The sequence below is a fragment of the Tursiops truncatus genome, chromosome 12 (genome assembly GCF_011762595.2).
Source record: "Tursiops truncatus isolate mTurTru1 chromosome 12, mTurTru1.mat.Y, whole genome shotgun sequence".
In the NCBI taxonomy this organism is placed as follows: domain Eukaryota; kingdom Metazoa; phylum Chordata; class Mammalia; order Artiodactyla; family Delphinidae; genus Tursiops; species Tursiops truncatus.
Genome location: NC_047045.1, coordinates 76,876,901 through 76,898,447, shown reverse-complemented (window position 1 = coordinate 76,898,447; position 21,547 = coordinate 76,876,901). Strand labels below are relative to the sequence as shown.

Here is a 21,547-nt window from a genome sequence, read left to right as displayed (position 1 = left end):
TAAAATCATATAAAGAAAGACAATTATATATATTCTTTAGATGAGATGTGCTTACATAATATTGTGATTTTAGTATGCAGAAGAATTGTGCTAAGGATTTTCAGACACCAGAAATGTTTGTTTGTTTTTGTGTTTTGTTTTCTTGGTGACAATGGCTATCGTGTGCTGGAGATTCTAAAAATACGCTTACTGACCCTGTGTCAAGGGTGATTTTAAGCCATAAAACTGGACAGTGAACTAGGAGGCCCTGGGGGATTCTTCAGCACAGTAGTTCGTAACCTGGAGGAAGAGTTTAGGTAATACGTGATTTAGTGATACGGGCTGTGTGCACATTTCCGGAGCAATAGAATGAGAAGTGCCCCATGGGATGAGCTGAACTTTGGGTTAGATTTGAGGATTTTCCTGAGAAATCATTATGTGAACATTTATCATCCCCCTGGAGCAAGCTTTTTAAGGACCAAGGGCCCAGCTTCTTCTACCGACAAGCTAGCTGATAAACTCGTCTGTCATTGTGCTGCTGTGTTTGGTTTCCCATAAAACGTGTTTCAAGAACATTTGGAAAGGAAGCTATGCAGTGGAAATGAAATATATATATATATATATATATATATATAAAATATATTTTTAAAGGAGTCAGCATTTAAAACATGTTTGAAACAATGTCTTCAATAAGGACACAAGGAAATGACGTGCTATAGTCGAAGATGTCCCTGGGTTCAGAATCAGAACGATGGGTCCCACCGTGACGCTGCAGCCACTTAACAACTTAGGCTAATCCCCAACCCTCTCTGGGCTTTCTTCCTTACCTGTGAAATAGGAACATGAATAGCTGGCTGTTCCCTGGGAAAGAGGTGGTCTCACGAACACCATAGTAACCACTGATATTTTCCTATTTTGAATCTTAGGAAACTTACTGTGGCAAATGCATTCTCATCCTTTACTGACAAATAAAGATTTTCAGAGGAGTAACTTAACATTTTTTAGAATTTATTTTTGAAAAATTGTGGTACACTGCACATAACGTGAAATTTCCCATCTTAACCATTTTGAGGGGTATACAGTTCAGTGGCATTAAGTACGTTCACATTATTGTGCAACGATCTCCAGAAATCTTATCATCTTACAGAACGGCAACGCTGTATTCACTAAACAATAACTCCGCATTCCTTCTTTCCTCCATCCCTGGCAACTACCATTCTACTTTCTGTCTTTACGAGGTTGACTGCTCTCGGTCCCCTGTATAACTGGAATCATAAGGTATTTGTCCTTTTGTGACTGGCTTATTTCACTAAACACAATGTCTTCAAGGTTCATTCCATCATATTGTAGCATGTGTTAGAATTTCCTTCCTTTTTAAGGCTGAATAATATTCCATTGTATGTGTATACCATGTTTTTTTATCCATTCATATCTGTTGACAGGCACTTGTATCCACATTTTGGATATTGTGAATAATGTTGACATGAATATGTGTGTACAAATGTCTTTTTGAGACCCTTCTTTCAATTCTTTTGGTTATATATCCAGCAGTGGAATTGCTGGATCATATGATAATTCTATTTTTAATTCTTTGAGGAACTGCCATACTATTTTTTTTATGGTGGCCATTTTACATTCCCACAACTGGTGCACAAGCATTCCCTTTTCTCCACATCTTCACCAACACTTGTTATTTTCTGGTTTTTTGTTTGTTCTTGTTTTTGGATAGTAGCCATACTAGTTGGTGTGAGGTGGTGTCTCACTGTGGTTTTTTTTTTTTTTTTTTTTTTTTTTGCGGTACGCGGGCCTCTCACTGTTGTGGCCTCTCCCGTTGCGGAGCACAGACTCCGGACATGCAGGCTCAGCGGCCATGGCTCACGGGCTCAGCCGCTCCGCGGCATGTGGGATCTTCCCGGACTGGGTTACGAACCCGTGTCCCCTGCATTGGCAGGCGGATTCCCACCCACTGCGCCACCAGGGAAGCCCTCACTGTGGTTTTGATTTGCATTTCCCTAATGATTAATCATCTTGAGCATCTTTTCATGTGCCTTTTGGTCACTTATATATCTTCTTTGGAAAACTATCTTTTCCCATTTGGGGTTGTTTTGTTGTGGCTCAACTAACTGTGATTTTGAAAGAACTAACCTTATTTTTTATTTCTCTTGAATTTCTAATATTGAAAGCAAATGCACCAGATTTCAAGTGTTCTTAAATGATGTTCCTTTATTTACTCTTCCCTCACTCCTGCTCTAACCATGGATGGTAGATGAAATTTACTGGGAAGCAAGAGATACAATTTATTCTATAATAGCGAAATTTAATCAAATGTCTTCCTATTCATTAAAATTTTTTCCTTCCTTTTTAGTGCTTTCTTTCTTTTTTTTCTGACCATGTTGCTGAAGAGACCAACTCTACGTAGGGGAACGTGATAGCATCTCTAGGGTCTTAAGGCTTCTAAAAGACTGATGAGAGTTGAAGCTGCATGGGGCAGATCACGAATGGCCTCGTGTACTAAGGCTTGTGCCCTGTGGTGAGGATATTATATTACAGAGAAAAACAACACAAGATTGTTTTGAGCTAAGATTTCCATCTTAATTGTTTCTGAAAATATTTCAGAAGATAATGACTATCTTTTATGTCAGACTACCAGAAAGTTCACTAGTAACTTAATTTCATTTAAAATATGATTTCATAGGGAGAGAATGGAAGAATGTAAGTAAGAATGGCTAGCTAGAGGAGCTGATTTATAAATCATACAGTAAGATGCCAGTCACTTCTTGGTCACCACTTAAATATGACCTAATATGATAATGAAGTAGTCCCATTCTTGGGTGATTTTTAAAAGGAAATAATGAAGAGGGATTATGGTGTCAAGCAGATGGGCTGTTCCTGAGCAGGAACCACGAGTAAGGACATTTTCAGTGAGAGGAATAGCATCTCGATTTAGATTTCCCAGAAGCAGACCCTGAGAAGAGAATTTGGGTTCAAGTAATTTATTTGGGTGGTGATACCAGAAATACTTGGAAAGGGAATAAGGAAGTGAGAAAGGGTGGAAAGTTAGCTGATACAGCTGTCTTGAGGGCTTCCCTGGTGGCGCAGTGGTTGAGAGTCCGCCTGCTGATGCAGGGGTCATGGGTTCGTGCCCCGGTCCGGGAGGATCCCACATGCCGCGGAGCGGCTGGGCCCATTAGCCATGGCCGCTAAGCCTGCGCGTCCGGAGCCTGTGCTCCGCAACGGGAGAGGCCACAACAGTGAGAGGCCCGCGTACCGCAAAAAAAAAGAAAAAAGAAAAAAAAACAAAAGCTGTCTTGAGCAAGCAAATTATGACTGTGGGTAACTTAATTCTGCTGGGGAACTCCGAGAGCCTGAGAAAAACATGCACTTCTGAGTTTTCCTCCCAAGGGACAGGGGCACTGGAATATTTATATACCCAGTCCCAACGGTCATTGGTTGAGGGCTTGTCCTGGGGGCAATGCATCTCTGCACAGGTGGGGAACTGGAATCTGGCAGCCAGAGAAGTCCTCCCACAAAGAGATGCAAGGACTGGCAGTGAAGTCTGGCCAGTGTGCCCCAGGTGATCCATGTGGCTGGGTCGCTGGCAGCGTCCGCTGCAAGCGGTCTGCTTCCTTCAGAGCTCTTTTCTCCCCCCCTTGCTGAAGCGTCAGCCTTTCAGAACCATCATGATTATCACCATCAACACCTTCAGTCCATTTTTATAATGAATGCCAGGAATCTGTGGGTTCTGTAGGAAATCAGGTCTTTCTGTTTATTAACCAAGAACACTTACCGAATGTTTTCTATGTGGAACGTCTCTTTGTAAGAAGAAAGACTTTCTGGGTGAAAATCTCATTATATTCATAATGTAATGCTAGATAAACCCCAATGCAATAACATTTTAATAAAAGCATAACCCAGATAATGTATGAAGGATACAGAGAGCTTGCTAACATTATTGTTCTCCAAAGAATTTAAAATATTTTGTACAGCAATTAATCTGACGCAGAGGAAACAGGGAGCTTAGACACAGAAAGAGCTACTCAGAGGGCTCGGCTGACAGTGGACAGAGTGAAAAACTTATTTTACTTCACCTTTGCCTTTTTGGGTCATTCCTCCTCTTATTTCCTTTCCATGCCTTTTCCCAATTCTTATCATTAATAATAAAATCTTAAATTATGTATTGCCCTGACAGTTTTACAGTATTACATAGATTCATGTTAACTCTAGTTAGCCTGAAGACTCTGGTTAGATCCACCATGTGGTGCTGACCTGAGGGGTTAAGTTGCTCGGCCTAAAAATCTTGCTTCAAGATACTCTGATTCAAATCCAGGATTCTTCCTTCCATGCAATCCGTCAACTGCAGATTCTCTTCTATTTCAGCTCTTGTCTGAGACTGAAGAAATTTTTGTCTAGAATTATTTAACTGAGTTCTGGCTTCTGCTCTGAGTTTTGTCACTTTAATGACATCACATAACTTTCCTATTGTGTAATGCCAATCTAGTTTGATGTCTAGGTTAAAAACTGATCCATTTCTTAAATTCTGGCACTTGAATATGATTAATTGTCCTCTAAAGGCTAATAGTACCTAGATGGCATATGCTTAGCACTCAGTAAATGTTAAGGTTTTATTAGATATTACTCAAGATTATTATAATTATTATATTTCTTAAAAGGGTTTCAAGCATTCTCACTGCCAGGCCTGCTTCTGATATCTAAAAACAAAACAAAACAAAACAAAAAATTATTTTTTCTTCTTCCCTTGCAGTGCTTGTCATAGCCCAGTGCTAATACGCTCGGCTCTCTGCCTGCAGGCCCAGGTAATACTCGTAAAATGGAGATTGCCTTGGTGTATAATCTTCCTAGTTCCTTTACTGAAAGGAAGAGGGGGTCGAGTTGCTTATCAGAACAAAGCAGCATCACATAATCTGTCATCTGAAGAGAAGGAGGGAAGCTTTAGATTTCATGCAATTTTTTGAGGGGAAGAAACACTACTAAAACTATCTAAAAATAGTAACAATGTCACTACTAAACGTTCTTAGACTGTATTCCACTAAATATGTATAGCCAAATTCTGTGCTCTATTATTATTTGTGTGGGGTTATGTCACCATGTTTGTGTTCAGTTAAGTTCATTTGTTTCTATTTGTTTTAAATTTTTGGAACTGCTTCTTTTTTGTTTGTTTTTGGTTTATTTATTTTTTTACTAGAAATCATTTACTCAATTCCAAAGTCAAAACTATTTACAAATTACAACCAGGTAAGCCTCGCTTTCATCCCGTTCCTCTACCCACTTTCCTCCCTCCTTTTATTTTTGTTTAAAAAATTTTTTTCTACTGTTTCTTTTTACAAATATAGTCAAGTATGTATACTGAGGGGTATCCTATCTCTCTTTTCTTACATGAAATTAGCATACTGTATCTATTGTACTGTACCCTACTTTTTCTCTTGCTTTGTCCTGGAGATTATATGTATATATGTCATTTTTCATAGTTATTCATTATATGTAGATGCCATAGTTTATTGAAATGTCCCCTGATCATAGACATTTGAATTCTTTACAGTCTTTTGTTCTTGCAAATAATGTTGCAATACATATGCCATTTAACATATTTATATTTAGGACAGATCTCAGAAGTGGAATTTCTGGGTCAAAGGGTAAATGCATTTTTGTTAGTTACTGCTCAGTTTCCTTCTACGGGGTTTCATTTTGCATTACCACTAACAGTGTAATGAGAATGACTGTTTCTCCGTAGAGCTAGAACTTTAAAAATTGATTTCACCTTTTCTTTCACCTCAGTTTATTTTTACCTTGTATTTTAGAGGATATAATTCAAATTTCTTTAGTGTCATGAGTCTGTGTACCAATAGAATTTACTTATTTATTTATTTTTCATTTTTATTAAACTACAGTTGATTTATAACATTATATTAATTTCAGGTGTATGGTTTAGTAATTTGATATTTTTATAGATTATACTCCATAGAAAGTTGTTATAAAATATTGGCTATATTCCCTGTGCTGTACAATATATCCCTGTAATTTATCTATTTTATACCAGGTAGTTTGTACTTCTTAATCCCCCTCACCCATTTTGCTCCTTCCCCCACCCCTCTTTCCACTGGCAACCACCAGTTTGTTCTCTGTATATGTGAGTCTGTTTCTGCCTTGCTATGTTTGTTCATTTGTTTTATTTTTTAGATTCCACATATAAGTGAAAACATACAGTATTTGTCTCTCCCTGTCTTACTTAAGTCACTAAGCATAATACCCTCCAGGTCCATCCATGTTGTTGCAAATAGCAAAATTTAATTATTTTTTATGGCTGGGTAATATTCCATCGTATATATATGTATATACACAATATATACAACATTCCATTGTGTGTGTGTGTGTATATATATATATACACACACACACACATATATATATACCACATCTTCTTTATCCATTCATCTGTTGATGGACAAGAAAACTGGGTAGCAATACCCATATCAGACAAAGACGACTTTAAAACAAAATCTATAACAAAAGACAAAGAAGGACATGTATTGATAAACAGGTCAATCCAAGAAGAGGTTATAACATTTGTAAACATTTATGCACCTAATACAGGAGGACCTAAATATAGAAAGCAAACATTAACAGATATAAAGGGAGAAATTGACACTAATATAATAATGCAAGGGGACTTTAACAGCCCACTTATATCAATGGACAGATCATCCAGACAGAAAATCAGTAAGAAAGCAGTGACCTTAAAAGACACATTAGATCAGATAGACTTAATAGATATTCACAGAACCTTCTTTCCAAAATCAGCAGAATACACATTCTTTTCAAATACACGTGAAACTTTGTCCAGGATAGATCACATGCTAAGCCACAAAACAAGTTTCAATAAATTTAAAAAGATTGAAATTATTTCAAATATTTTTTCTGACCACAATGGTGTGAAACTAGAAATCAATTATAGGAATAAAACTGGAAAAACCACAAACACATGCAGACTAAACAACATGCTACTAAAAAAAGCCCAATGGGTTAATGAAGAAATCAAAGAGGAAATCAGAAAATACCTTGAGACAAATAAAAATAGAAACACAACTTTCCAAAATATATGGGATGCAGCAAAAGAAGTTCTAAGAGATGTTTTTAGCAATGTAAGCCTACCTCAAAAAGAAGAAAAATCTCAAATAAACAACCTAACTTCCCATCTAAAGGAATTAGAAAAAGAAGAACAAACAAAACCCAAAGTCATCAGAAGGAAGGAAATAATAAAGATTAGAGAGGAAATAGAGACTAAAAAAACAGTAGAAAAGATCATTGAAAGAAACTGAGTTGTATCTTTAGAAGATATTGATAAAATTGATAAACCTTTAGCCAGACTCATTAAGAAAAAAAAGAGAGTGGGCCCAAATAAACAAAATTAGAAATGAAAGAGGAGAAGTTATAACCAATGTCATAGAAATACAATCATAAGTGAATACCACAAACAGTTACATGCCAACAAATTGGACAATCTAGAAGAAATGATTAATTCCTAGAAACATACAATCTTCCAAGATTGAATTAGGAAGGAATAGAAAATCTGAATAGACCAATTCCTGGTATTGAAATTGAATCAGTAATCAAAAAACTCCCAACAGACAAAACTCCAGGACCAGATGGCTTCACAGGGGTATTCTGCCAAACATTTAAAGAAGAATTAATCCTTCTAAACTATTCCAAAAAATTGAATAGGAGGGAATATCCTAACTCATTCTATAAGGCCAAACCCTGATACCAAAACCAGACAAAAACACTGCAAAAAAAGAAAATTATAGGCCATTAGAATTTAGTGACAACTGTTCCAGAGTGACATGAGAATGGACAGCTCTGCTTAGAGTTTAGATTTTGCTCGTTTCCAACATACTGGGGGTTTCAGGGCAGAACTGAGCAAACCACGGATTTATATGGAGAACTGGAGCTTTGCAAAGCTCCTAATTCTGATATTCATTGGGTAACTTCCCTTAAATTTATTTAAAGTAATTCCAAAACTGTCAAATCCATATTCACACATAAATGCAAAAGCATATTACAAAGAAATCTATATTTTGTTTTCTAATTTTTCCCTTGAACTTAAGATTCTATTCACTTAAACACATACTTTATTTAATAACAGGGTTTTGGGGGAAATGATACAATGAAAATTCATATAGATTCTAACGTGCCTCTTGATTTCAGAACTATTGAAATGTAAAAAATCAGATTTCTCAGAATCAAGGAAATAGAGTTCCACTGAGAATAGAGAGATAGTTATACTTTTTGTTTTTCACCATGAAATACATAATAATTTCCTGTATTATACTTCATTTGCTTCTGGTTTGGTCTTCTTTGACCTACTTATCCTCTGGAATATATATATCATTCTTATTTTTCTAGGTCTCGTCTCTACCTTTCTGACATATGTAGTCCCTTAAGAAGTGATTTTATCTATTTTGCAAGGTTTGTAGTATGAAAAAGCCAAACTTTACTGATGGCAATGAACACTTTGCATTTAAATATTAAAATTTGATGTCCTATCTTAATTAATTTTTAAAAATATGTCTGAGTGTGGCAAATTCTATGTAAAATATTTTGACTCTAAAATTCCTGTAGTCCAAAATTGAAGCAAGTAAGAAATATTAACCTACTTTTGTGTCTAAAGTTTGAACAAATCATACTGAGTCATCAGCGGGATCGTCAGAGACCTCATATTTTACCTTCATTTAAGTCTTACTGATAGCCAAACAGGAGGGATTTCATTCATTGTTTTTTACTCCCCAAACTTTTCCTGCATCTCATGTTTTTAAAAACAGCTTTATTGAAATATGTTTTACATACCATAAAATTACCCTATTCAAATTTACAATTCAGTAATTTCTGGTAAATTTACTGAGTGGTGAGCCATCATAATACATCAGCTTTAAATCATTTTAATCATATCTATAAAATCCTTTATGCCGATTTACAGTGAATCTCCATTTCCACCCCCAACTCCAGGGAACCACTATTCTATTTTCTGTCTCTGTAGATCTGCCTTTTCTCTACATTTTATATAAAGGAATCATACAGTATTACATGATTTCTTGTGTCTGTCTTTCACCTAGCATTATGTTTTCAAGACCCTTCCATGTTTTAGCACGTGTCAGTTGTTCACTGAACAGTATTCCATTGTATGAATATACCACACTATTTACTAGTTGACGGATATTTAGATTGTTTCCCATTTTTGGCTATTATGAATAGTACTGCTATGAATATTTGCATGCAAATCTTTGCCTGGGCATATGCTTTCATTTCTCTTGGGTAGGTACCTAGGAATGGAATCACTGGGTTGTATGGCAATTGTATGTTTATATTTTTTAGAAACTGCCCAGTGTTTTTCCAAAGTGGCTTCTGCATCTCATTTTAGCACTTTCTTTATTGTCAGAGGAAAAAGACCATGTTTCTGTCATTCACTCATTCACAAAACTCATTTCTTTATTTTGCATGTGTTGAACACGTACCTTGTCCCAAGAATTAATGATATAACGATAAACACAAAATTGTTTCCTCCAAAGTGCTCACCATCTGTTGGAGAACCAGAGGAATACCTAGATAACTAAATACAGTTAAGAGAAGTATGGTAAGCAAAGTCCACTGCTGAGGTTGAGGTGCAAAGAAGAGGGCACAATTCCAGGCTTGGAGGAGCAGGAAAAAGTTTTGGAGAAGGTCACACCGAAGTTGATTTGTGGAGACATATCTAGGGGAGTGAATGAGGAAGGGCATTATAAGCCTAGGAGCAGAAGGCATCCTGCCCTGCTTGCAGTCAGAACCCCTTTACCCAGATCACCTTTACTTTTCTTCATAGCAATTATTGCCTACCGTGTGCTATGTAATTTATGTGTTCATTTGTTGAGCTATTGTCTCTTTTCTCCTTGAAAGTAGAGATCTCTGTCTGTTTTGTCCACTGATAAAGCCCAAATATCTGACACGGTATCTGACACAGTACCTGACACAAAGAAATGGTACTCAATAAATATTCATTGAATAAATGAATGTATAACCACAAACAGTTTTGATAAACATGTGTGTTTAATGCATAATACACCAACTACAGATGAAACTTCACTGAGTTGAACAAAATCAGAGTTGCTGAGTAAAGTGGATGGATGGGTACATGAGGAGGAACACATTTAAGATTGTAGAACATCACGTCACAAAGTAGAGAGCAGTGTCTTGTTTCAGAATTTAAGACTAGATTTGGTAAGACAAGTTTGCACAGTGACCAAAGGATGGTTTGATACGTCTGGTAAGAGAACAAGATTTTTATTACATTAGAATCCAGAGAAAAAATTGCAGGTACCGATGCAGAAATTTCAAGTAACTTTTCAGAAATTTAGGAATGATTGAAGAGAAAGGATGCCATTTGAGAAAGTTATTTAATTAATACAATAAGGAACAAGGGATCTGAGGGGGTGGAGGAGGGAAAGGAGGAAGAAGAGGAGAAAACTGTCATTTCCTTAGGATTTTCCCACTGTGATTGTCATTTTTGAGGCATTTTTTGCAAGTCAAATAAGCAAAGACAATTTTTGACACAGTTGTGATTTTGAATACACCTTGAATGTCTTAGGTACAATGAAAAATGCCTTTGCTCATAAAGGAAACATTACTGGGGAAATACTAAAGCATCTTTTACTCATATTCATTTTGGCTCTTGTTTGAAGGAATCTCAGCCGTCTCCATTTTGCAGGAAAGGAATCCACCCAAATGAAGACTTACAATTTATCTTTTACATATATCTGTATTTAGTTTTTTGTTGATTGACTTTTGTGTTGTTATCATTTAATATGGGCTTCTTGTACTGAAAAAAAATTGTCTAGAGACTAATAATGCTATAAATTGGGTGCTAATTGTAATTCAGCTCAATGGAAGTATTATTCTCTGTGTTTTAATTTTTTTTGTTTATTTTGGTTGAATAAGGGGTAGGGACCCTGGAGGAAATGAAATTGTATTATTAAGCAGGGCTTGATCATGAAGCACCTTTTATACTCTGCTAAGCCTCTTAGACTTGGTCTAAGAGCAATTGGAAACCGTACAGGATTTTAATGAAAGAAGAAGTTCATGGAGTGAAGATTTGCTGTGACTGTGATTTGGACACTAAATCAGAGGAAAGGACAGAACTAGAGAGAGGGATAATGGTTTAGAAGACTTTTGCAGTAATTCAGGTGAAAGTTAATGGTGGTCTGAAGGAGGTGGTGGATAAGGGATGCATTAAAGAGCTGTGGCAGATGCAGCAATCATACAACTTAGTGGTTATTTGCACAGAAGCTGAGAAGGAGATTGAAGCATCAAGGGTGTCTTCCATATTTCCGTTTTTTTTTTTTTTTTTTTTTTGACAACTGGATAGAAAGTGGTATCTTTCACTGAAGAGGAGAACACAGGAGAAAGAGGAACAGGCATTTCATGGAGTAAAATGATGAGTTTGGTTGTGGATTTTCCACTCTTGGGGAGAGTCTTAGTTTGTGCTGTCACATAACAAAATACCATAGTCTGGGTGCCTCCAACAACAACTATTTGTTCCTCCCAGTTCTGGAGGCTGGGATGTCCAAGATCAAGTTCTGGCAGATTCCATGTCTGCTGAGGGGCTTCATTCTGGTTGGCAGACAGCTGCTTTCTTGCCATATCCTTAGATGGAGGAGGAGTAGGGAGAAGAGGGGGAACCACTGGTCTCTTCCTCTTCTTATAAAGGCACTAATCCCATCGTAGGATTAGTAAGGGCTTCACCCTTATGACTTCATCTAAACCTAATTACCGGGCTTCCCTGGTGGCACAGTGGTTGAGAATCTGCCTGCTAATGCAGGGGACACGGGTTCGAGCCCTGGTCTGGGAGGATCCCACATGCTGCGGAGCGACTGGGTTCGTGAGCCACAACTACTGAGCCTGCGTGTTTGGAGCCTGTGCTCCGCAACGAGAGGCCACGACAGTGAGAGGTCTCCGCACCGCGATGAAGAGTGGCCCTCACTTGCCACAACTAGAGAAAGCCTTGACACAGAAACGAAGACCCAACACAGCAAAAATAAAATAAATTAATAAACCTAATTACCTCCCAACGGTCCCACCTCCAAATACCATCACTTTAGGGTTTAGGGCTTCAACATATGAATTTGGGATGGGGGGCACAAATATGGGGTCTGTGGAACACCCATTGAATAGGTACACTAGGCAGTTGTATCTTGGGACAGAAGCACCAGGATTGAAACGAGTTTGAAGTATAGGTTTTGGATATGTGTGTACAATGGTTATACATGCAGTCATGGGTGTGTGTATGATCCCTGTGGAGAGTACTGGAATGAGAAGAGAGTAGGTCTGTGGTTAGAAATCTGGGAAATACTGACATTTAAGAAACAGACAGGGGGAAGAAGACCCTGTGAAAGAAAGCAAGGAGTAGTTAGAGGAGAAAGGGGGAAGCAGGAATGTGTTGTTAAGAGGCATTTCAAGAGAGAGGAAGTGGACTGGAGTGTCCGTTCCTAGACTTCAATTAAATGAGGGCTAAATAGGGTAGTGGGATTTAGCAACATGAAAATCACTGGGGTTCATGGTAACTACCCCTTCTGTGGAATTGTGGGCATAGAAATGAATGAGGGGAGGAAGTAGAAACAAATGGTGAATATAAATTGTTTTATTCTTTCTAAAATAATTACAGGAATTTACACTAAAATACCCTAGCCTATCATAGGGTTGTTTTAATCAAGGTGAAATTTACATGAGATTGTCCATTCCTTAATGAACAATTCAGTGGTATTTAGTACACTCACAGTATTGTGCAACCACTATCTCTGTTTAGTTCCAAAGCATTTTCATCCACCCAAAGGAAAACCCATACCCTTTAAGCAGTGGCTCCCTATTCCCTACCCCCACCCCAGCCCCTGGCAGCCACTAATCTGTGTTCTGTCTATAAATTTACCTATTCTGGATATTTCCTGTAAATGAAGCATGCAATATGTGATGGTTTGTGTCTAGCTTCTTTCCCTTTGCATAATGTTCTCGAGGTTCCTCCACATTACAGTATGTATCAGTACTTCATTTGTTTTTATGGCTGAATAACACTCCATTGTATGGATAGACCACCATTTATTTATCTGTTCCTCTGTTGATGGGCACTTGGACTGTTTCCACCTTTTGACTATTGTGAATAATACTGCTATGAACACGCATGTACATGTATTTATTTGAGTACCTGTTTTCACTTCTTTTGAGTATATATCTAAAAGAGAAACTGCTGGAGCCTAACATCGTTTTTTAAAACTATACTTTTAGTGTGGGTGGGGGAGGGATGGCTTGGGAGTTTGGGATTGGCAGATGCAAACTATTATCTGTAGAATAACAAGATCCTACTGTAGAGCACAGGGAACTATATTCAATATCCTGGGATAAACAATAATGGAAAAGCATGTGAAAAAGAGGGTATCAATATATATGTATAACTGAATCACTTTGCTCTAGAGCAGAAATCAACACAACATTGTAAATCAACCATACTTCAATAAAATAAATTTTAAACACTATACTTTTTTTTTTTTTTTTTTTGCAGTACGTGGGCCTCTCACTGTTGCGGCCTCTCCCGTTGCGGAGCGTAGGCTCAGCGGCCATGGCTCACGGGCACAGCCGCTCCGCGGCATGTGGGATCCTCCCAGACCGGGGAATGAACCCGTGTCCCCTGCGTCAGCAGGTGGACTCCCAACCACTGCGCCACCAGGGAAGCCCTAAACACTATACTTTTGTATAATGCTAACTGAGAGTTCACAAGGAGCATTGTGCATTGTAGAAAAAGTTAACGTACCCAGTCTCTTTTCAAGTTCTTTACATTCTCTTTGAGATAGGATTGGTGAAACCACCATTCAGTAATTAAATAACACATCAAAAGAGAGATAAGTTGAGTGAAAAAAACGTATAATTTTTAAAGAAGGAAGTGCCCTTTCGAATTGAGTTCTGAGTTTCATAAGAAGAAAGCACTTCAGGTGAAGAGTTTGGATAAGTTGACTCATGCAGGAGAGAGAAGACAGGACAGGGCTAAGGTTGGAAGTTTCACAGTTTAATATTTCTGAAGAAAGAGTGCAAGTTGCACCCTATTTGGCGATAAGGGAAAGAAACACAGATGAAGAGCACCCATGGTGCTGATTTCATAGCTAGGTGACTCTAAAAATTAAGATTGTATTTTTAAAACCCATTTTTACTCATCTCCCAATAACTGACTCTTTTATGTTTAATCTTGTGGATTGTAATTCTCCATCAGAGACACCAGTGTAGATGGAAGATTTGAGCTCTGTCTATGATAAGCAGTCTAGCCTCCTATGGTTCAGTTAAATTTTATTCATAAAGTAAAGATTAAGACATTTTTAGAATGTCTTAATGGAACATTAAGTGGAACAATGATTACATTTCCTGTAAAATTCTTGGTGTTTTAAAGTGGCATTCATTCTACATCCTTAAAAGTGTCATTTTCCTCTGCTGTCTTTCCTTTATAGAAAAAACTCCTGGGAATTGATTATGGAACTGAGATTTTCCAAGACATGGCTCTGTGATTTAACCCCCAAGGAACTTCCTAAGGACTTGGGAGAGGAAAAAATGTTTGTTCAGTATCTGTTAAGTGTTTTATTTGTCTGAGCTCACTTAAGTCCTATTACAACCAGTAGGTGGTAGATCCATGATATGAACCTCAATTTACTGACTCCAAAGTCAGGCCTCTGCTCACCATATAATAGCTAATTAGGTTTCTTCTTATGTGCCTGTGGCTTGTGAGAGAAGTAGGATGAGAAAGATGCTGAGGATAGCAGGAAGTGGAGCTCTGATAGGTGAGCTCTGATGTTTTCTAGGAAGACAAAAAGGGGTCGGGCAGGTCCTACTTGTGCCACACATTGGCTGTCCCTAAACTGTGCCATGTTACTTCTCAGGGAAAGATTCTGGATGATTTATCAGAAGAATATTAATTCCTCTTAAAAATATGTATCTAGGATAAGTCCAATGCTGATTCAGAGGGGTATCTTTTTTTTTTTTTTCGTGGTACGCGGGCCTCTCACTGCTGTGGCCTCTCCTGCTTTGGAGCACAGGCTCCGGACGCGCAGGCTCAGCGGCCATGGCTCACGGGCCCAGCCGCTCCGCGGCATGTGGGATCTTCCCGGACCGGGGCACGAACCCGTGTCCCCTGCATCAGCAGGCAGACTCTCAACCACTGTGCCACCAGGGAAGCCCAGAGGGGTATCTTTTGACACACCTCCATTTCACTTACTCTATCTCTGTTCAACATATATGATCCCAATAAGTGAACTGCTAAGATGGACACTTTTATTCATATTAGTGTATGTATTTGTTTCAGGCAGAGAAAGCTGATGGATTTATCAACCTGCCTGATTTCACTGTAGAGAGAGCATCTGAATGCAAGAAAAAGCAGTAAGTTGTCTATCATTTTCCACAAAATATGGAGCCAGGATAACATCTCTTTATAATGTTCCTCAGGTGATAAGGTGATGTGGAAGTTAATGATGGTGACATTCAAATGTCTGAGAATTTTGACTTTATGGGTTGGAACCCCAAACAATAATAGAAGCTTTTAACCTCTTGTCTTCTGGAATTTCATTTTGTGGAGCAGATGGATTTTAAAACCCCACGGAGCCCTAGCAGGGCGTGCTGTTAATGATGGTGTCTGTGATCCAGTGAAAAGCAAGCTGCCATCCAGGACTGGCAGGGTGACGAGATGTCAAGGCTGTGTCCTTGTAAAGAGAATGACTACATAGGAGTCACCAGAGCTGCAGATATGATACCAAACCAGTTTCTTTTTCTTAGTTCATGAAATTGTCAGTAACATCCTTGAAATTGAATTCTCTGAGATGTCTTAGACTTGGGGATTAGCCCCCTGATATAACGGAAGTCCAAAAGGTTTGAGAGCGGACAGGAGCCAAGAGTCACCAGCCCATGACTCTAGACCAGCTAGCCAGACTCCCAGTTAAGTGCTCTTCCCATGATAGGATCCAGCTGCATTTTGCATATGTGCCCTCTTCACCTTTCACTTATTCTTTATTCTGCTTTTGACATCTTTTCCTGTTTTATTAGAGTGGGGCAGTTCCCTATTGACCTGTGTTCCTAGTGACAGCAATTGATTAGTTTATTTTTAATGAATAAACTGGTGTTGGCTTTAGGTCTTTGCCATTCTGATATAGCTTCCTATCTTTAGTGATACATGAGGTTGTGGTTTTGACCACACTGGTCATTTACAAAATCTATGGCCCATACAGCAGGACTTCCTGTCTAAATGGTAAAAGGGAAATACTTTGTTATCTTCAATGTTCTATACTTTTCTTTTAAACGAAAAATCTGCCTTATATTTTTCCTTTACTAATAGAGAATAGCTTGGATAAAGTTTTTGATGTGTTTTCACAGTGTAGAAGTTTTATACTTGATTGTTTTTCTGTAAATACAATTATTGTATATGCTTGATTGAATTTGAATGAATACTTTGTTTGAAGGAATTGATCTGAGTATTTTGAAGTGATACATCTATCACTTTATATTTTAATTTATTGTCTATTTATAGCAAAACAGCAAATGAAAATAAAAGAATATATCCATATGTTTTAAATAGAAACTATTGATCAGCCATGACTCAGTCCTGGTCTGGATGTCCTGACATGATGAATTACCCCTCTGCTCTCTACATAAAATAGAGATTAGACAATGGGTATTTAACGTAACTAAAACTTTTGTTTTTGTAAATTAACAAAGAAAGCAGATGAACTTACCATACTTACATTTGACTGTTTTACTTTCGACTACATTGTTGACTACACTAACTTCTAATTTCTTATGTGTCTGTGCTTTTCCCCCTTCAAGTGCTTTTAAGATCAGCCATCCACAGATCAAGACCTTTTATTTTGCAGCTGAGAATGTGCAGGAAATGAACCTGTAAGTAGAGAAACATCAGTAAATCCAATCTTTATGGGAATAGATTACTTTGGTCAGGTGTCTGAATTTTAAGCACATGTGCATATCAATTATGATTTTTTTATTTCTGCTGCTTTAAGGATTAATCTCCTTAGCAGTTATAAAGTCTTCTCGCTTTCTTTTCTAGTATTTAGAAGCATTTTGGAGAGCTACACAGATCAAAACGGCTATTTTAGGAAGAAGTAATAAGATTCTTCTGAGGGAACCACTAAGTTGAGAAAGGAATAGAAGACATTATAAGAAAATGTTAATATGAGAATCAGCATCACAGGGAGAAAGGCTCGAAAGAATGGTGTAACCGATCTCACAGCTTTCAGAATTCTACACGAAAAATATCTGCAGCATTTCATAGTTGCTGTGTGATTATCATGATTCATGGTTATCATCTCTCCATGTTCTGTCCCCAAATTTTGCAAAACATCTTTGTTTAGAGTACCTCTAATATAAATACATATCCCTAACTCCATTTCCTGTTTGCTCAGTTTAAGTAAGTGGAATATACTGGTAGACTGTTACTCGTCTTGCGACATCCCCTGCTGGTTTAGATTGCGGTGTGATCGCAGTGGCTCTTACTTGGATGAGGCTCTATATATTTAAGGTGCTTGAGGCACCAGAGGGCATTCTATTTAAGTCCTAGTCTCAGAATTCAGTGTTTCTTATTACTTTCACTTAATTAATTAAAAATATATGTATGAAAAAAAATGTATATGTAGTGAATAACTATTATGTGCTTCCTTGCAGCAGATCCCAGGCACTAGACCTGAAAAATATGGACATCATCCCTCCATTCACAGAGCTTATCGTTTAATCTATTTATATTTTTATATTTAATTATATATTTATATCTATTAATTAATCAGTTTATCTTTTAATAGATCTTTATTGGAGTATAATTGCATCACAATACCATGTTAGTGTCTGTTGTACAGCAAAGCGAATCAGCCATGTGCACACACGTGTCCCCATATCCCCTCCCTCCTGAGCCTCCCTCCCATCCTCCTTATCCCACCCCTCATATTAATTTATTTAGACGTAATGATTTTCTTATCTATCTGTTCTCTGTAATTTCTCTTTGGCCTCTTGCTTTAGAAATGTAAAGGAAAAAAAAGCTGCTTTTTACTAAACATATATGAGCAGGAGTACACACACACACACAGAATGCCTTACACCATATCCCCAGGGAAGCCTTTTCTCCCTAGAAGCATTCTCATTTGTTCCCTGCGTTTATCTCGCCACCACAAACCTTTAGATGAGGGCGGAATTGCTCTTTACCAGAGAAAGTTAGAGAACCCTGCGTTAGAAATGACAAAGCAAGGTACTGACAACGGCGTCTTCCAAACAAGTCTTTAATTTACTTGGACAAGGAAAGAAGTTTCTTGACTTTTTGACTTTTTGACTTTTAACTCCCCCCCCACCAGCTTTCTCAAGCATCTGAGAAAAATAAGAGCAGATACACAAAAGGAGGAGATAAAAACTTCACAGTCAAAGCTCTTTATTTCTCTTTTTATTTGCGTTGGTAACGCTAAATCCTATTGACTAGCAAGGTCTAGGTGCGTGGAAAGCTTAATGTCTTGCCCAGCAGTCCTTGGAATCATATAGTAGTGAGTGTCAGTCCGGAGCCGAGCCATCCATCAATCCCAAGTGGTCCTTTCTAAGCTTTAATGGTGGTGAAACAGGGCTGCCCATCAGCAACCTCTCCCCACCCCCATAGGTTCCCTTGGTGCCTGGCTTCTCCCAAACAGCTTCTTGTATCTCCAACTTTCTTCCGGTCCACATCCTTCCCATTCATCCTGTGACTGGTTCTTTCAAAGTCGTTCTGTTCTCTCCAACAAGGGCAGAGTAAGACTGAGTTTACCAGAAAAACAATGACTGCGAAAGGTTTTGTTACCGAGAGAATTTCTCTACCTACACAGTGAAACACATTTTAAGCCAGTAAAAGTGTGAGACCCTTACAAGATTATCTGAGTCAGCTCTATTTCAGGCAGATGTGCTTTCTAAATCACACACCAGTTATTTAGCTCCCTGCCCACCCAGTCCTCCAGTTTTTGTTTACATTTCTGGCCCATTTATCTTCACTTTTCAACATACTCCCTTTGCAGAGCTCTATCTAATGGCAAGTACAGTTGCATGATTATTAGCTACACACTCTGCCTATTTGACGTTAAACCAAAGCCTTTTATAGTTATGAAAGCCAAGATCTCGTGGCTTATCTATGCTGTGAAGATCTGTTAATTTTACTTGAAATTATTTTAGTATTTGTTTATCTTTCCAGCTTACAAACAAGATGTAAAATTGAAATTTGAATGTGAGGTGTCATGACCCATATATTTGAATCTCTCAGTGACCTTTATACTCAAAAATTGTCCGTCTGGCTACTCATAAATAAATGGCCCATTTTATCTGTGCCTGAGTGTATCACAATTAATGTATCATAATTTTTCATTTATAATGTCATTATTAAGCTTTATTATTCTGAAGATGGTTTTTCTAATAGCCAACAATGCAGAATCCCGAAAGTTAACTTCTCCCACAAGAGTAGGTGCTGCGGGGGAGGGGGGTTAAAGCTTTTTTTTTTTTTTTTTATTAATTACTTAATTTTTATTTTTGGCTGTGTTGGGTCTTCGTTTCTGTGTGTGGGCTTTCTCTAGTTGCGGCAAGCGGGGGCCGCTCTTCATTGCTGTGCGCAGGCCTCTTAACTATTGCGGCCTCTCGTTGCGGAACACAGGCTCCAGTCGTGCAGGCTCAGTAGTTGTGGCTCACAGGCCTAGTTGCTCCACGGCATGTGGGATCCTTCCAGACCAGGGCTCGAACCCTTGTCCCCTGCATTAGCAGGCAGATTCTGAACCACTGCGCCACCAGGGAAGCCCTAAAGCTTTGTTCTGCAGTAGCCCCTGAAGAGCTTCCTTTCTTACTGATGAGGTCTGTTTAAGCTAGGACGGAGTGCATCTGGGTATTTCTTAGTGAGATGCAGAGGTGCTAGGGAAGGAGGGAGTGGTATCTGGAGAGATGGATCCTGTTTCAGAATTTCGCCTCCTTGGGAAACTGCCTTTTTGGGTGGTGACGTTTCTCTCAGTGATGATGAAGGAAAAGGTAGTTAAGTTTAATAGAAGCACTGTGTGTTCTGCAGGGACCCTCAATTGACAAGTATAGGGGTGAGTAATTAAAGGTAATGAAAGGGTTGGTTTCTAAACAAAGACTGGTGGTAGCTGCCTTTCTCAGACGGTGTTTGTGGGAAAAATGTCATTTTGTACATCAGTTTCTTAACACTTGTGCTTCTTCAACGCACACATTCTCATCCAGTTAACATACAACAAACTCCCAGGAAACATCTGTCATCTTCTTTTATGTAAATATGTCTTTTTGTGTATCCATCTATTTAGACACAAATAGAAAGTTTGCTACTGCCTGGATGTTTTTAAAAAAAAGTGCTTAGCAAAGGAGGTACTCCAACCCCGTGGGTTCTAGAAAGAAAACAAACAAGATTCTGAACAATCACTAGTTTTTCCCAGCAGGTAACTGATGGTGGCAATTAAAGGTATATGAGTTTTGGGTAAGGGCTGAGAGGAATCTGCTTTACTGTTCAATAGTCTTCTGCTATATCTGGAAAGGAACTTAGAAACGTCTTTTCTTATTTCAGGCATTCTCAATTCATCTGTTTTTTTGTCTTGTTATGTTAAAAAAAGAAGTTTGTCTACTTCACTTTGAGATGATTGTTTTGCGGGCAGGGTCAGCTTATACAATTATGAAATCAGGAATAAACTAGGAATTAGTGAGCCATTAAATTCATGGTGCTTTGCCTGATCAGTTTTTAAAAATGTACTTTTAAGTGTTTCTTTTAGTTGAGTAATGCATAAAACATATTCTTGTAAAGAATCATGTAATACAGAAGTATGTAAAGCGAAAACCTTCCCATTCCCCCAACTTTACCTTCCCGTTCTACTTCTTTCCCTAAGATAAAGCCACTTTTCACAATATGACTGTGTCCTTTCTGAGGCTTTTCTTTGCATACCAAGTCTTGTATAATACATATGCAAATATATAGTTTTAGAAGCACATTGAATCAGGATAAACACTTTGTTTTGTACTTGCTTTTTTCACTTAATAGTATGTTAGGATTTTTCCAGGCCATTACAAGGCCCCCCACCCCATCTCAGTCTTTTTATTAGCTTCTTAATAACATGGTACTTTTGGAATTGGTACCATACTTTATCCGTTTTCCTGTTAATGGACAATTATATTGTATCAGTTTTTTCTTTTTGCCTTTGCAAGCCTTATTGAATTAATATTCTTCCACATTTATTTATGTACATGAAGGTGTGTTTTGTAGGATAGATATTTATAACTACGATTATTGGGCGAAGGGGATGAAAATTTATGTTTTGAATAGTATCATCAAATTACCTGCTTAATATTGGCTGTTCCAGTTTTTCATGGTCGACTCAAGGGATGAGAATGTTTTTCCTAAAATCTAATAGAAATCAGCAATATTTAAAATTTTTGCCAATCTAGTGGTGGAAAATATTTTCCTGTGCATTTCCCAAAATACTACTGAGCCTGAGAATTTTCCCATATA

At 38.0% G+C, this 21,547-nt stretch overlaps 2 protein-coding genes across 14 annotated transcripts in view; one reads left to right on the top strand and one right to left on the bottom strand.

Moving 5' to 3' along the window:
* OPRM1 (opioid receptor mu 1) overlaps nucleotides 1-21,547 on the bottom strand; it is a 158,641-nt gene that overhangs the window by 16,104 nt on the left and 120,990 nt on the right. The window lies entirely within an intron of this gene.
* IPCEF1 (interaction protein for cytohesin exchange factors 1) overlaps nucleotides 1-21,547 on the top strand; it is a 181,032-nt gene that overhangs the window by 118,366 nt on the left and 41,119 nt on the right. For all 13 annotated transcript variants that reach the window (XR_012324920.1, XM_019951581.3, XM_073789756.1 and 10 more), the window contains 2 exons: nucleotides 15,353-15,426; nucleotides 16,864-16,935. Coding sequence is in view for 12 of the 13 variants with exons in the window: in XM_019951581.3 (XP_019807140.2) it covers nucleotides 15,353-15,426; nucleotides 16,864-16,935 (146 nt within the window). In the remaining variant the exon portion in view is untranslated. The remainder of the gene's footprint in view (nucleotides 1-15,352; nucleotides 15,427-16,863; nucleotides 16,936-21,547) is intronic.